General features: G+C 43.5%; 1 protein-coding gene across 2 annotated transcripts in view; it reads right to left on the bottom strand.

Moving 5' to 3' along the window:
- Window positions 1-15862, bottom strand: part of ca9 (carbonic anhydrase IX) — a 100171-nt gene extending 84309 nt beyond the window's left edge. For both annotated transcript variants that reach the window (XM_078225987.1, XM_078226045.1), the window contains exon 1: window positions 15586-15862. In XM_078225987.1, coding sequence (XP_078082113.1) covers window positions 15586-15691 — 106 coding nt within the window. In that variant the 5' untranslated portion in view covers window positions 15692-15862. The remainder of the gene's footprint in view (window positions 1-15585) is intronic.
- Between the last annotated feature and the right edge of the window lie 939 nt (window positions 15863-16801).

Below are 16801 nucleotides of genomic sequence, written 5' to 3' on the forward strand. Positions count from 1 at the left end.
GGTTCGATTCCCAGCTTGGGTCACTATCTGTGTGGAGTTTGTACATTCTCCCCGTGTTTGCATGGGTTTCCTCTGGGTTCTCCAGTTTCCTCCCACAGTCCAAAGATGTGCTGGTTAGGTGCATTGGCCATGCTAAATGCTCCCTCAGTGTACCCGAACAGGCACCGGAGTGAGGCGACTAGGGGATTTTCACAGCAACTTCATTGTAGTGTTAATGCAAGCCTACTTGTGACTAATAGATAAACAAACTTTAAACTTTAAGAAATAGGTGCAGGAGTCGGCCATTTGGCCCCTCGAGCTGATCTGATGTGGCCTCAACTCCACTTTTCTGCCTGTTTCTATAACCCTTGACTCCGTTATCAAAAATCTGTCTTACTCAAAATATATTAGACGATCCAATCTCCACAGTCTGTTGGGGAAGAGAATTCCAAACTTAACCACCTCCATGTTAGAACCATTGAATCCCTCCAGTGCAGGAGGCCATTGACTCGGAGTCTGCACTGAATCTCTGAAAGAGCATCCCACGCAAGCCATTCCATTACCCTTTTCCCACAACCATGTGAATTTTACCATGGCTAATCCACCTAACCTACACATCTTTGGACTATGGAAGGAAACCAGAGCATCTGGAGAAAGCCCATGCAGACACAGGGAGAACGTGCAAACTCCACACAGACAATCACCCAGGGCTGGAATTGAACCTGGGTCTCTGGCACTGAGGCAGCAGTGCTAACCGCCGTGCCATCCGGAGAAGAAATACCTCCTCATTAATGGGAGAACCTTATTCTGAAGTTGTGCTCGCGAGTTCTAGATTCCGCCAGGAGAGGAAACATCCTCTCGGCATCCGGCTTGCCAAGTCCCCTCAGAATCCTACATGCTTAAATAAGACCACTTCATTCTTTTAAACTCTATTGAGTGGGCCAAACTTTCTCATAAAACACCCTCTTCATCCCAGGAATCAGCCTCGTCACCATAGGAAGCAAATACTCTTCATCCTCCATTTCAAGCTAGAGAGAGAGAGAGCACCTCCACCTCTCATTGCTATTTACAAACTATTAAAGGCCTTGGCTGCTGGACAATTATTGTCGATGGGAAGCCTCTTAGCCTACAGCTGCAGTGGTGGCCGTGCTGGCATGGAGTTTAAAATTGATCCTGGACCATTCCCTCCCCAACACCACACCCCCACCACTGGGAAGCCAGATCCAAGCAGTTGCTGGGCTCCACATGCCATGCTCCCCACCCACTGAGTGAAGAGTTCCACTTCTCCCATTATAATGATTTCTAGTCACCCTGCCCCTTCTCCCTCTATCAAGCCTCAACTTGAAAGCAGCCTCTGCCGCTTCTACTAATCTGTGGCAGCAAGTGCCACATTCTCACGGCTTTCTGTAGTCACCCATGAATAAATACACAGGCTAAATGGGAGAGCAACCTACGTTGGTCAGTTCCATCTGTTATAGTGAACAGGTCAAGTGACATTATTATTACCTGGGATCGGCTGGATGCACACGGCTGGAGCAAAACAGAAAGGTTTATTGTTTTTGGTGCAGTCGTCATGTTTCAACTGATTGATGCCTGAAAATCTTAAGTATGCTCTTTGCACAGTGATTTTAATTATATTGATGAATAAAAGCGACAGCAGAATACCAAGTAAATGAAGAAGCACACAGTGGCAGTGGTTAGCACTGTTGCCTCACAGCGCCAGGGATCCAGGTCACAGTGTGTGTGGAGATTGCAAGTTTTCCCTGTGTCTGTGTGAATTTCCTCCAGGTGCTCCGGTTTCCTCACGCACTCCAAAAGATGTGCTGGTTAGGTGCATTGGCCATGCTAAATTCTCCCTCAGTGTAACCCGAACAGGTGCTGGAGTGTGGTGACTAGGGGATTTTAACAGTAACTTCATTGCAGTGTTAATGTCAGCTTACTTGTGACTAATAAATAAACCTTTACTATATAAAATACTTCATAAGCAACAAAATCCAAGTGGTACAAAGTTTTCCTCTCCCACATGTTAACCTTAATGGAGCTATTAAAGAAATGCAGAGTAATTTAATACTGTGTTTCACCAGTACTTGCAGAAACATTTTTTTGGTATTTATTTTTCTTCTCTTCCCTCTTTCTTGCCCTTTTGCATCATTCCCCGGTTGTAAAGACAGAAAGATTTTCCTGTTTGTGCAGCTGCACTGTCACATCCTGTATCAGGTTTGACTGAATCTCAGATCCAATGCTTCACACACCATTTACCCTGCCTGTCTCAAGCCTTCTTATCACCAGGCAATGTTGTTTGTGACTCTGCATCTGCGTCAGAAATTTAAAGGCTCAGCCATTAGTTGCTGAACCTGGGTTACTGGCATGTGGATTAGGCTTTCCTCCTAATCAGCTGCTGAGGGTCTAAGCTCTGGAATTCCTTCCCTACTCCTTTACATTCTACTGCTCTCTCAGCACCTTCGAGAAAAGTAACTTTCAGATGCAATACTGAACCACAAGTGTACGGTTGATACAGATGTTGCGATGGGACTCAAGTCATTCTATAATAAAATATTCTTGTGATTAACAATAGAACAACGTCATTTGGATGTGTACCAGGCTTCCCCTTGCCCATTTCACACCTTCTCACATCCAGTTTGCTGCAAGGATTCTGTCATTCTCCCAATGTCTCTGCCTAATAATGCAATCTTCCATTTCTTCACTTTTCGCAGAAGATGGTGACTTTGTGGAACTTGCTGTCCCATAGCATGGTGGAGTCTGAATCATTAAAATGATTTCAAAAAGGAAATAGATACATTTCCGATTATAAAATGGGTCACAGGGATATGGATTTGAGACCAGGAGATCAGCCATGATCTGATTGAATGGCGGACCAGACTCAAAGGGCTGAATTGCCTACTTTTGCTCCTAATTCCTATGTTCTTAATAGGTCTTTTTTTCTCAGCCTAGAATTATTCCCACGGTGGTTGACCTTGACCCAGTCTGTTCCATTTCCTGCACTTCTGCCCTCACCCATCCCCCAGTCCTGGGCCAGAGCAGGATATTGCTTGTCTGTACCTTCCTGTGCAAACAGAGGAGATGCCACATTTTCTCTTTCATCTCCTCCATTCTCACCGTCCAAGGCCCCAAGCATTCCTCCCAACACCGTCAAAGTTATTCATATCTCTTTCTACTTATTACAGTGTATTCACTACTTATTCTGTTGTCTGCCCTACATTGGGGAAAATCAAAGACAGACTGGGTAACTGCTTTGAGTAATATCTTCATTTATGCCTCAAACATGACCAAACTTCTGGTGGCCTGTCATTTTAATTCTTTACTCCACTTCCTGTACTGCTCTAATGAAGCTCCACACAAGCTAAAGGAACAACACCTTTGCCAGCAATTTTGGGTCCATAGCTGGAATCTACACCAATGGGATGGAAAATTTGACAGACCAGCCAAAGGTCCATTGACTTTAGTTGAGTATTTTCAATTCTGTGGTGGGTGGGACTGGAAAATCCCAGCCCTCATCTTTCAAATAGGCATTTTACAGCCTTCTTGGAGTTCAACAATTTTAGGTCAGGATCTCTGTCCACTCTTCTTTTTTTAATGCCAGTTGTTCGTGGTGACTCAGCTTTTCCCATTCACACGTCCACAAGACAATTGTTTCCTTACTTGCCCTAGTGCCATCTCTTTGAGCCATCAACTCCTTTGTCACTTAACCTCTCCTCGATCCGAGATCATGTTGCTTCTTCTTTCCTCCTCTCGCTATTATATCTCTAACTCTTTCTTTCACCATAGATACTGCCAGACCTGCTAAGCGTGTGCAGCATTTTCTGTTTTTATATAATCTTTATATTTCCCTTAGGAATTGTTGAATGAATGCATTGGCTGCTAAAACCTTGCCTCTGATTTGTTCTAATTTAACGACAAAGCACAATTTTAACTATTGGATGGGTGAGGCTGGCAGAGGGCAGAAGCAGGCAGCAAACTCCCATTCTAACTTCAGAGAGCGGCCAGGAGGTTTTATCACCCTGGTGTTATCTTCATGCTTGAGGTCAGCTTCCCTCTCATCACCATTGGAAGAGGCAGCAGGCCAGGAAACGAGAGTGTAACATTGGACAGAATTCCACCACTGAGTTATAGTTCCTGGCACTCCTGAGGTTGCTCAGAATGCCTGAACTTCCTCCTTGGGCAGTCTCCAGCCAGCTTTGGCTCAGCTCCTGGTTCTGCAATGGCCCAATTTTAAAAATCATCTTATCTTCAAATCCTTCCCATCTAGGGAATATCCTCCCACCCTAAAACCTTTTAAAATATTCTAACTCTGGAATCCTATCCCAAATCCTCTCCACCTCTAAACCTCTCTTTCCACAATGAACATGTTCTTTAAAACTTAACTGTTTAACCAAGCTGTTGAATATCTGCCCGAATATCATGTTTGCAGACGACACCACTGTAGTGGGTCGAATCTCAAACAATGATGAGACAGAGTATAGGAATGAGATAGATAATCTGGTGAACTGGTGTGGCAACAATAATCTCTCTCAATGTCAACAAAACGATGGAAATTGAACATGCCCCTGGCTACATCACTGAGGACGAAATAGAAGTGGTCAGGAGCTTCAGGTGTCCAGATCACCAGCAACCTGTCCTGGTCTCCCCATGCTGATACTATGGTTATGAAAGCTCCCCAACGCCTCTACTTTCACAGAAGACTAAGGAAATTTGGCATGTCAGCTATGACTCTCACCAACATTTACAGATGCATCATAGAAAGCATTCTTGGTATGGATTTTGCTCTGCCCAAGACCACAAGAAACTACAAAGGTGGTGAATATAACCCAATGCATCACGCAAACCAGCCTCAGTATCGATTGACTCACTTCCCACTGCCTTGGCAAAGCAGCCAGCATAATTAAGGATCCCACACATCCAGACATATTTGCTTCCACCTTCTTCTGTCAGGAAAAAGATACAAAAGTCTGAGGTTATGTATCAACCAACTCAAGAACAGCTTCTACCCTGCTGCTGTCATCAGACTTTTGAATGGACCTACCTCACATTAAGTTGATCTTTCTCTACACCCTAGCTATGACTGTAACACTACATTCTGCACTCTCAGTTCCTTCTCTATGAACGCAATGCTTGGTCTCTATCGTGCGCAGGAAACAATACTTTTCACTGTATACTAATACATGTGACAATAATAAATCAAATGTTATGTGGCTCACTGAAAATATTTGCTTTATAACACTCCTGGAGGCATGTTGGTGTCCTGGATGAGACAGGAAGGCAGATACAAATATATATCCATGTCAACCAGGCTACTCTATAAAATTATCATTTTTATCTTAAAATTGGACAAGGCTTTATCCTGACTAGCCATGACTCTTTGAACCACTGCTAACTTTGCATTAGCTTTTTAATAATTTGAAACTCTTTGGTAGATTTTAAGATATATAAAATAATAAAATAATGAGGAGCATAGAGAATGTAGATAGTCAATATCTTTTCCCAAATGTAGGGGAGTCTAAAACTAGAGGGCATAGGTTTAAAGTGAGAGGGGAGAGATACAAAAAGGGTCCAGAGGGGCAATTTTTTCACACAGAGGGTGGAGAGTGTCTGGAAAAAGCTGCCAGAGGTAGTAGTAGAGACGGATACAATTTTATCTTTTAAAAAGCATTTAGATAGTTACATGGGTACAGAGAGATATGGGCCAAATGCGGGCAATTGGGATTAGCTTAGGGGTTTTAAAAAAAAAGGGCAGCATTGTCAAGTTGGGCCAAAGGGCCTGTTTCCATGCTGTAAACCTCTATGACTCTCAGATCTTTAACTTTCAGAAAACCAGCTGAGCCCTCAACTTTCTTTAAGATCTTTCTTAAAATTGCTAATCTTCAGAAAGCCCTCATTATCTTTGAAGAGTTGCTATTGCCCTCTGACTGCTGGCTAAATAAATTCCAAAGAAATATACCAACCCTTTTTGATTACCAAGTCAGAGCTTCAGCCACCAACGATGATGGCTTGAATTCTCCCAAAAGTTTTCTAATTGCCGATTTTGCGTGAAAATTGGAGTAAATCACATTGTTTTTTTAGTGGAAGTTCAGAGAAAAATCTCCCACGCTCTGAACTGCAGAGGTCAATAATGTGAATAGCATTAAAATTCAGTGGCCGGGGCCTATTCCCATCCAGGAGGCCGGCAGCATAGTGCTGAGCGGAGCACTGCATATGCACTGATCTGTCAGTGCCGAAATCGGGGCATGTGCGGTGGCCCCGCACTGCCAGCCTCCCAATTGCTGGCCAGCTCCGCAATGCTGGGCCTCCATCCTCATCCCTCTCGCCACCCCCCCGACAATTCCCAGGCCATCTCCGAACACCACCCTCCTGGTCCGTCCCAATCTCCAGCCCTCCCCCCCCCAACCCGATTCCCCACTTCCCCTCAGCCCGCCCCAATTGCTGGCCTTCCTCCTATCCCCCACCGATCCTGTCTGCACAGTGGCAGTGGAACCACCCATCCCCACCCAATGGGCAGTGCCAAAATGCCAATGCCCAGGGGGCAGCCCCCACCACTCAACACCCACCCCCCCCAAATTGCCCACCCTCCATTCCAGTGGGGTCAGGATGCCAGCTCCGAATGTGAGAAGCTCTTGTAAACCCCGCGGGAGTGAATACTCCTGATGGGGGGGGGGGGGGATGATGTGCGGCAAAAGATACTCATGGTACCTCGGGTTGACTAACGAAAACCATGGTTCTCGTTAGTCAACCCGAAAGCACCCTGTCACATGATCACAGATTTGAGCTGTCTGAATTCCTTTAAATTTTAACTGTCAGTTACTGCTTGACCTCCAAGGAGAAACAGTACTTCAAGCGAGCAGTTACCATCTTCCTATCAGACAGGTAGCAACAGAAAGAACTCTGTCCCTCATCTATACGGTGAACTACTGGAACGTTGGAACTTGTGCCTTCAAGATTAATTCAACTGTATGTGCCTTTTCCTATCATGGAAGTCCTCACTTCTGGAGCACCACGCAAAGGCCAACCACCCTCTGAAGGAATACGCCATTGGACTTCTGATTTTGAAATCCAGACTTGTGCAAACTCGTATTTTTATCGTGGTCTCACCCAGAACCACCCTTTCTCCTTATCTCTCTTTATATTATACGAGTGCAACCTGCGTTCATTTGGGTGTGTGAAATAAACCAATCCTTTTATTTTATCCTATCTTGAGTTTGCTCTGTGAGTTGTTCATAGAGAATTGGAACACTCGAAATTTTGGCTTGGGGGAAATCAAAAATACCTTTCAGTTTAATTGATGGGTAGAGAGGGGAGAAATCAGGGCTGTTTAAATTAATCTCCCTCCTGTCCGTTAAATATACATCATTGCTTAGTTGTATTAATCTTGAAAAACAGGATAGTATGGCTATTTCAATAATTATTCTTCTACAATTTGTGCTACTTGGGCCCCTCTCAATTGAAATGTGACATTAATAAGGAGGTGGAAAATCCATTTGCCATTAATTTCCAAAATAGTGGTTCTGAAGAAGGCATATTAGACTTCATCGAAGCTGCCAAATCTGCTGAGATTTTCTAGCACTTTGAATATGGGGTGGGTGGAGCTTCTGTTCCTACTAATAAATCCCAAATTCCCAAGGTGGAATTTCTTGTGCCTTGCCCGGTTTACTACCTAGTGGGCTGCACACCAGAAACATTCAGCACCCAGGTTTGTCAAGGGGCTTCCCCTTGGTTTGGGAATCTGGCAAGTCCTGGACTGGCAGTTCCTTCAACCTTGCTCTTGTTCCACTGGTAGGTGCTCAGAGTGACATCACAATGTTTAAATTAATCCCCTTACTCTGATTCCAGATATTCTGACTGGATAAGGAAGAGAAGTTTATTGTTCTCAGTCCATTGTACATCCAGTGATGTAGTGGGACCTTTGGTGCGATTCTAAGTACCGGCATCAGAAAAGGTCGGAAAAGCTCTTAGCAACCTGCTTGGCCAGTTTCTGGCAAATATCATCTCCCTCCACACCTGTCATACAGCAACTTCCCCTCCAAGCCATGTGTCAACTGGACTTAGAACTATATCACTGTTCCTTCACTATCGCTGGGTCAAAATCCAGGAGCTGCCTCCCTAAAAGCACTGAATATACCAGACCACACGGACTGCAGTGGTTCAAGAAGGCAGCTTACCACCAAATTCTCTAGCACAATTAGGGATGGGCAATAAATGCTGGCCTTGCAGTGCCACTCCCACAACAGAAATAAAAGAAACTGGTTTCTCAATTTTTTGGCAGATACTTATCCAGTTCTGCTAAATTTGCTGATAAATCAATCTGTACCGTCCCTCTTGGCAGCCTCCTGTACACACTCACCATACTCTGCAACCAATATAATTTCTTTCCTCTTTGATATGCACTTTTCAATAATCATAGAAGTTACTCTGTACCAAATGTACAATGGGATATCTTAGTTCTAAGGAGTTATTTTAAATGCAAAGATATTGGCCCTGTGACTGTTAAGGAGAGCCAATTGATAGTTTTAAAACACTGTTGGAAAGATATGAATAAGTTTTAAGTATTGAAAGGCATGTACTTGTGAAAAAGTTCGAACATTTGTTAATAGAAGGTATATATGGAGAATAATTCCTGTAATGAAAGGAATTACTGCTGTGCTGACCGCCAGTATTTCTAGCAGCAGGATTTGTTCAGCAATTATCTGATGGGCTGGAATGTTTCAGGGACCCAGGTTTGATTCCCAGCTTGGGTCGCTGTCTGTGCAGAGTCTGGACGTTCTCCCAGTGTCTGCATGGGTTTCCTCCGGGTGCTCTGGCTTCTTCACACAGTCCGAAAGACGTGCTGGTTAGGTGCATTGGCCATGCTAAATTTTCCCTCAGTGTACCCGAAGAGGCACCGGAGTGTGGCGATTAGGGGATTTTCAGTGACTTCATTGCAGTATTAATGCAAGCCTACATGTAACACTAATAAAATCGGTTTTAATTACTTGATCACCAACAGCATCAGTTGACTTATTTTCTGAGCCTCTATGACTGCCCTCCATACAAAGACCAGTACAGCACACTTACAGGCCCTTCAAGCTTGCGCCGATCACGTTGTCCTATCTAAACCAACCACTTATATCCCTCTATTCATGTGTCTATCCAGATAAGTCTTAAATGTTGCTAACGTATCTGCCTCAACCACCTCACTTGGCAGGCATTCCAGGCCCCCACCACCCTTTGTGTAAAAAACGTCCCCCGCACATCTCCACTGAACCTTTCCCCCCCTTATCTTGAACTTGTGCCCCTTTGTAATTGTCATTTCTGCCCTGGGAAAAAGCTTCCAACTGGTCACCCTATCCATACCCCTCAATTTTACAAAACTTCTGTCAGGTCACCCCTCAGCCTCAGTCTTTCCAGGAAGAAAAATCCCAGTTTATGCAATCTCTCCTCATAGCTAATACTCTCCATACTAGGCAACATCCTGGTAAACCTTTTCTGTACTCTCTCCAAAGCATCCACATCCTTCTGAATTGTGATGACCAGAATTGGACACCGTATTCCAAATATGGCCTAACCAGTGTTTTATACAACTAACTTAATTTGTTAACTTTTGTACTCAATGCCCCAATGAAGGCAAGCATGCCAGATGCTTTCTTCATCACCTTTTCCACCTGTGCTGCCACTTTTAAGGATCTGTACTCCCAGATCTGTGTGTCAATGCTCCTGATAGTTCTACCATTTATTTTATAGCTCTCACCTGAATTAGATCTACCAAAATACATCACACCTCATTTGTCCGGATTAAATTCCATCTGCCATTTCTCTACCCAATTTTCCAGCCTATCTATATCCTGCTGTATTCTCTGACAATCGTCATCACTATCCGCAACTCCACCGATCTTAGTATCATCCGCAAATTTGCTAATCAGACCATCTACGTTTTCTTCCAAGTCATTTATATATATTACAAACAGCAGAGGTCCCAACACTGATCCCTGCAGAACATCACTAGTTACAGACCCCCATTCAGAAAAACATCCTTCCATTGCTACCCTCTGTCTTCTATGGCCAAGCCTGTTCTGAATCCATCTAGCTAATTCACCCCAATACCGTGAAATTTAATCTTTTGCACCAGCCTGCCATGAAGGATCTTGTCAAGTGCGTTACTAAAGTCCATGTAGACAAAATCCACAGCCCTTCCCTCAATCATTTTTGTCACCTCCTCAAAAAACTCAATTACATTCGTGAGAAACAAAATCGCAATTAAATTAGAGACATGAGCTCCCTCATCCATACATCTTTTATATGGCACAAACCTGAACCCTGGTGTTGTGTTTCAGATAGTCCATAGTCATCCTTCCATTGACTTATTAGAAACTGCAGCTGTAACATCGCTGCCCATTCTAAGGATCATTTCATCACTTTATGATGTTTCCGCCATTAAGCATCGCATTAACCACCAACACCTCTACTTTCTCACAAGACTAAAGAAATTTGGCACGTCAGCTATGACTCTCACCAACTTTTACAGATGAACCTTTCTGGCTGTATCACAGCTTGGTATGGCTCCTGTTCTGCCCAAGACCGCAAGGAACTACAAAAGGTCATGAATGTAACCCAATCCATCATGCAAACCAGCCTCCCGTCCATTGACTCTGTCTACACTTCCTGCTGCCTCGGCAAAGCAGCCAGCATAATTAAGGACCCCACACAACACGGACATTCTGTCTTCCACCTTCTTCCTTCGGGAAAAAGATACAAAAGTCTGAGGCCAGGTACCAACCGACTCAAGAATAGCTTCTTCCCTGCTGCTGTCAGACTTTTGAATGGACCTACCTTGCATTAAGTTGATCTTTCTCTACATCCTAGCTATAACTGTAACACTACATTCTGCACTCTCTCGTCTTCTCTATGAATGGTATGCTTTGTCTGTATAGCGTGCGAGAAACAATACTTTTCACTGTATGCTAATACACGTGACAATAATAAGTCAAATCGTATTCCCCTCCTCCAGGTCCTCAGCCGGTAAAAGCACATTTCACAGAATTGTTATGGGCAGAAGTTGGCCAATTGGCCCAACATTTCAGCATCGGCTCTCCAAATGAGCATCATGACTTAGTGCCACTCCCCTGCCTGTTCCCCGGATCCCGGCACATTGTTTGTTTCTATTCAAAATCATCTAATGTCCTCTCAAATGCCTCAATTGAACCTGCCTCCACATCACACTTGCGGGCAGTGCATTCCAGAACTTAACCTCTCGTCGTGTGAAAAAGTTCTTTCTCACATCTGTTTCTTTTTCATAGAAACCCTAGAAACATAGAAACCCTACAGTGCAGAAGGAGGCCATTCGGCCCATCAAGTCTGCACCGACCACAATCCCACCCAGGCCCTACCCCCACATATTTACCCGCTAATCCCTCTAACCTACGCATCTCAGGACACTAAGGGGCAATTTTTAACCTGGCCAATCAACCTAACCTGCACATCTTTGGACTGTGGGAGGAAACCGGAGCACCTGGAGGAAACCCACGCAGACACGAGGAGAATGTACAAACTCCACACAGACAGTGACCCGAGCTGGGAATCGAACCCGGGACCCTGGAGCTGTGAAGCAGCAGTGCTAACCACTGTGCTACCGTGCCGCCCTAACCACTGTGCTACCGTGCCGCCCTAATCAAATCACTTTAAATCTGTGCCCTCTCATTCTTGATCCTTTTACGAGTGATGCGCGATTAAATCACTCGGGAGGCTAGATTGTACCCAGGAAATAAAGGCTTTTATTACTAACAAGAATGGAGCACGCTATATACAATACAATCCCAGACTAAAGGGTCACCAGGCAGTGCAGTGACCTTTATACTTCCCCAGGTAGGCGGAGCCAACTGGAGTGTACCATAGAACAACATCAACAGGTAGAACAGCCCAACCTTAACCCCAACAGTGACAACAGTAACATATCTACAAACACTCATAGTGCTGACCATCCATGGCTCAGCACTCAGTGGTAACCAACTATGGTTCACCACAACGAGCGGGAACAGCTTTCCTCCTCTGTACTCCGTCCAGCCCCCTCATGGTTTTGAGCACCTCTATCAAATTTTGTCTCAGCTCTTCTCTCCCCACAGAGAACAGTCCCAACCTTTCTAAATCTATCTTCGTAACTAAAGTTTCTCATCTCGGGAACCATTCTTGTAAACCTCTTCTGCCCTCCCCCAATGCATTCACATCTCTCCCAAACCAGAACTGTGCACAATATTCCAGCCGAGGTCTAAATTGTGTCTCGTATTAGTTCAGCATAATCCTTACTCCTGTACTCTATGTCTCTATTAATAAAGCCCAGGATACTATATACTTTATTATTAATTGTTCTCTCCACCTCTCCTGATGTGGAGATGCTGGCGTTGGACTGGGGTAAACACAGTCAGAAGTCTCACAACACCAGGTTAAAGTCCAACAGGTTTATTTGGTAGCACAAGCTTTTGGAGCGCTGCTCCTTCATCCATCTCTCCTGCTATTTTCAAAGATCTACACACATATACACCCAGGTCCACCTGCTCCCCTTTAAGAATTTTTTCTATTTTGTCACTCCTGTTCCTACCAAAATACATCACCTCACTTCTCCACATTGAACTTCATCTGCCACCTATCTTTATCCACTCCACCAACTTGTCCATGTCATTTTGAAGTTCCACCGTCCTCGTCACTGTTTGCAATGCTTTCAAGCTTTGCGTCTTCCAAACTTTGACATTGTTCCCTGCACACCAAAATCTAGATTAAATATATATCAGGAAAAACAAGGATCCCAATACCGACCCCTGGGAACTGCATTACTAACCTTCCTCCAGCCGGAAAAATATCCATTGGCCATTTATCTCTGCATCCTATTATTCAGACAGTTTTGTATCCATTGGCACTTTCTGGGGGTGGCCAAATTTAATAATTGCCCGTCACTCAGCATCGACCAGTCACAGGTCAAGACATAACATAATAACTTGCATTTATATAGTGCCAAACATCAATCGCCTCAGGCTATTTTCAAGGCACTTTGCAGCCAATGAAATGCAGCACTGCTTGCTGCCATTACGGTAACACAATTTAACATCTGGCTTGATTGAGGTAACTATCAGCTACTAAACTCATGATGGGATAATTCGATTAAGTTTTGATGCCACCATAACTCTGAGTGTTCTGCAATATCAATTGATTGCTTATAAAGAGTAAGAAAAATGTAATTATAATTAATGTTCAGGCTATTCCAATTTTTGATGATTTTAACTCTCAGGTTTGCATTTCTCTTTTAATAATTTGAAAACTCTTTGCATCATTTAAGGAAGATCTTAAAATCTAACAATGTTTGGTGGGGTGTGTGGTTGCACATCATTCCCAGATAGTTTCCATCGCTATCCCCCACAGTGCACTCTCCCGTCCCCCACTCGCTGCCCCCACCATTGTAACATACCCGAGACCAGGGAAGGTGTGTTGGACCCTTCTGCACATTTGGAAAGCCAGTGCGGTGAAGTATTTATCACTTTAATAACATTTTTGACTTTCCAATTCAGATAGCCCACTCAGGGGCCCATGGCAGGAGCCACAGCAAGATCAGAGGAAAACAAGTGAACTGTTAAAAAAGAAATGTAACTTGTGGAAATGTAAATGTGGAAACCTCGAGCCAGGAGGAGCTGGTGTAGTCCCATCGGTTCTGCAAGGTTTCCTGGGCCTCCGCAGCCCTGATCTTGTATTACCCTCCCCTCCATGGCATCATAGAAACACATCAGCTGCCAACTGTCCTCCCCAGCACTATCTTTTTCCCAGGAACCAATTCCACAGCATTCTTGGGCTCCCACACAATTTATTTCTCCTGTCAGCCTCCTCACACTCAGTCACTCCTCACGGTTTTGTGTGGGAAACTGCCCTGCATTATCCAAATGAGATCAAAGGTAAAATGATCCAGACCTCTCACTGAGCTCTCCATAGGTCCTGCACCAGGTCCCTGCTGCCTCCACAGTTAAATTCAACTACTCTACATTAACATCCCAGCATTCAACTATCAAATGGAAGATGAGAGAAGGACAAGTGAGGAGAGCGATGTGAAAAAGAATATGACAAGTCCTCCATGATTTTTTCAAAACAGCTCAAGAGTTCAAGATTTGCTGAGGACGTACAACATTAAAAAAAAGACTACAGATTTTCCAAGAAATTCAGTGACTACTTTTAAGTTGCCAGGATCTTACTCCATCAATCTGGGGCTTCGAATTGGAGAGAGATCCAAGTAAGAAAAGGAAAACATAGAAAGAGAGAGAGGTAGAGAAAGAAAGTGTAATGAAAAGAAAGCGTTGCCAGAGAAAAGCATTAAGGAAGGAAGGGAATGTATGCTATGTGTAGTGTCATACAATATATTGCGTTTATTAATAGGGGGTTTGAGCTTAAGAGCCGTGGGGTTATGCTGCAACTGTACAGGACCTTGGTGAGACCACATTTGGAATATTGTGTGCAGTTCTGGTCACCTCACTATAACAAGGATGTGGAAGCATTGGAAAGAGTGCAAAGGAGATTTACCAGGATGCTGCCTGGTTTGGAGGGTAGGTCTTATGAGGAAAGGTTGAAGGAGCTGGGGCTTTTCTCTTTAGAGCGGAGGAGGATGAGAGGCGAATTAATGGAGGTTTATAAGATGATGAGGGGGATAGATAGAGTGGACGTTCAGGGACTATTTCCTCGGGTGGATGTAGCTATTACTAGGTGGCATAACTATCAGGTTCATGGTGGGAGATACAGGAAGGATGTCTGAGGTAGGTTCTTTACGCAGAGTGGTTGGGGTGTGGAATAGACTGCTTGCTTTGATAGTGGAGTCAGACACTTTAGAAACATTTAAGCGGTTATTGGATAGGCACATGGAGCACACCAGAATGATAGGGAGTGGGATAGCTTGATCTTGGTTTCGGACAAAGCTCGGCACAACATCGAGGGCCGAAGGGCCTGTACTGTGCTGTTCTATGGTTTATATACACAAATTTGATTTATATATTTACCTCAAGACATCTCAATGCTTCACAGCCAATTAATTACATTGGAGTGTAGTCATTGTTGTGGCCATTGACAAAAAGTGATTATGGGAACACAAGCACATATTGCATGTGGTTGGAAACAAGTAATTATGGCAAATATTAGCAAAGAAATGGTCATTTGTACATGACTAAACACATTTGCACTCATAGACTCAATTTACATTCTAGAGCTTGATACTTGAATCTGAACAAACTGGAATGATTAAGTGTGGAAAAACTATATACAAAGATCCTGTCAGACTGTTTTATACTCTTTGGATGTCAGACAACCTTTGAATACTGTATCCAGCAGGATAGCTTGGTAACTGAGTACTTTAAACCCCTAGTTAAAGTTTACTGAAAAATCCCAAAATATAATTGAAAAAGCATTTAAATGTCATTAGAGTTTCACTCCTTTTCATTTGAAAATATGTTGACATTGTAAGCAAATAACTAATTACAAAGTGGATTTCTGAGATTGCAGAAGCAAGTACAGGAAATCAATTTATTCCTCCTTGTACAATTGTTTAAATCAATCAATCAATATATATATAACCTTTCCTGTCCTTAGATCGAGTCCTCTTACCTTCATCATTTTCTTCACTTTCAGAATCAGGATCTATATCACATGTAGCAGTTGTTAAAAGCTGAGCCAATATCAGGAACAATAATCTCTCCATTCTACAAGACATTCTACAATTTTGACTTGATATAAAAGCTTCGGGTGAGCTCACAGTCAACTCTTACAGCTCTCCCAATTCTATACTGCTAACTTGCAGCCTCACTAACATGAAGAACTGCAGTAAGCAGCCTTCTGCAAGACTGTTTCAATGACTCTGCCTCCTCTAATGCTTTCTGTGTGAAACGTCAAGTGAATGGCATGCTGTCTTAAATACCTATCAACAATTAAAGGTGATAGCAAGTCCTTGTGTCCACATTGCATTATTTTGCCAGGCAGAAAATAAGCCTTTGCTGGAGTGTTGAAGCCTGTAATGCGATTCCGCTGATAGAATGGTGGGAACAAAGTGCAGGATTAAAGGTAATATTCTGTTGCAGGGTGTCTTAAAGAGGAATAGCAGACTTCCATGTCTTGTTCCTTCATTTTACTTACATTTTAAAAATTAATGAACGTGTTGCAAAAGAAATGTCATAACAATTATTTTGATAGCATGTTACTGAATACTTTAAATGTAAAAAAGAAATGCTCATCATTAGATCTTTAGGGGAGATAGTGGCTTGGTGGTATTGTCACTAGTCTTGTAATCCAGGAACCCAATGTAATGCTTTGGGAACTCAGGTTCGAATCCCACCACGGCACATGGTGAAATTTGAATTCAATACAAATCTGGAATTAAAGTTTAATGATCACCATAAAACCATTGTCAATTGTTGTAAAAACCCATTTGATACATTAATGTCTCTTAGGGAAGGAAATCTGCTGTCATTGGGCACAATCTTACTGGCCGTTCATGCCGCGCTCCTGCTACAGTGAAGTCGGAGAATTTGGCACCCAGCCAACACTCCGTTTGGGATGGGAAAATCCTGCCGGCGTGAACAACCGCAGCATTCCGGCCATTATCTTACATGTGATTCCAGACCCATAGTGATTTTTAAAAAATTGATGTATGGGATATGGGCTGTGCTGGCTAGACCAGCATTTATTGTCCATCCCAAGTTGCCCTTGAGAAGGTCGTGGTATGCTGCCTTCTTGAACCACTGCAGTTCCTGATGCGTAGGTACACACACAGTGCTTTTAGAGAGGGGGTTTCCAGGATTTTGACCCAGCAACAGTGAATGAGTGG

This window comes from Mustelus asterias, chromosome 1, assembly GCF_964213995.1.
Source record: "Mustelus asterias chromosome 1, sMusAst1.hap1.1, whole genome shotgun sequence".
In the NCBI taxonomy this organism is placed as follows: domain Eukaryota; kingdom Metazoa; phylum Chordata; class Chondrichthyes; order Carcharhiniformes; family Triakidae; genus Mustelus; species Mustelus asterias.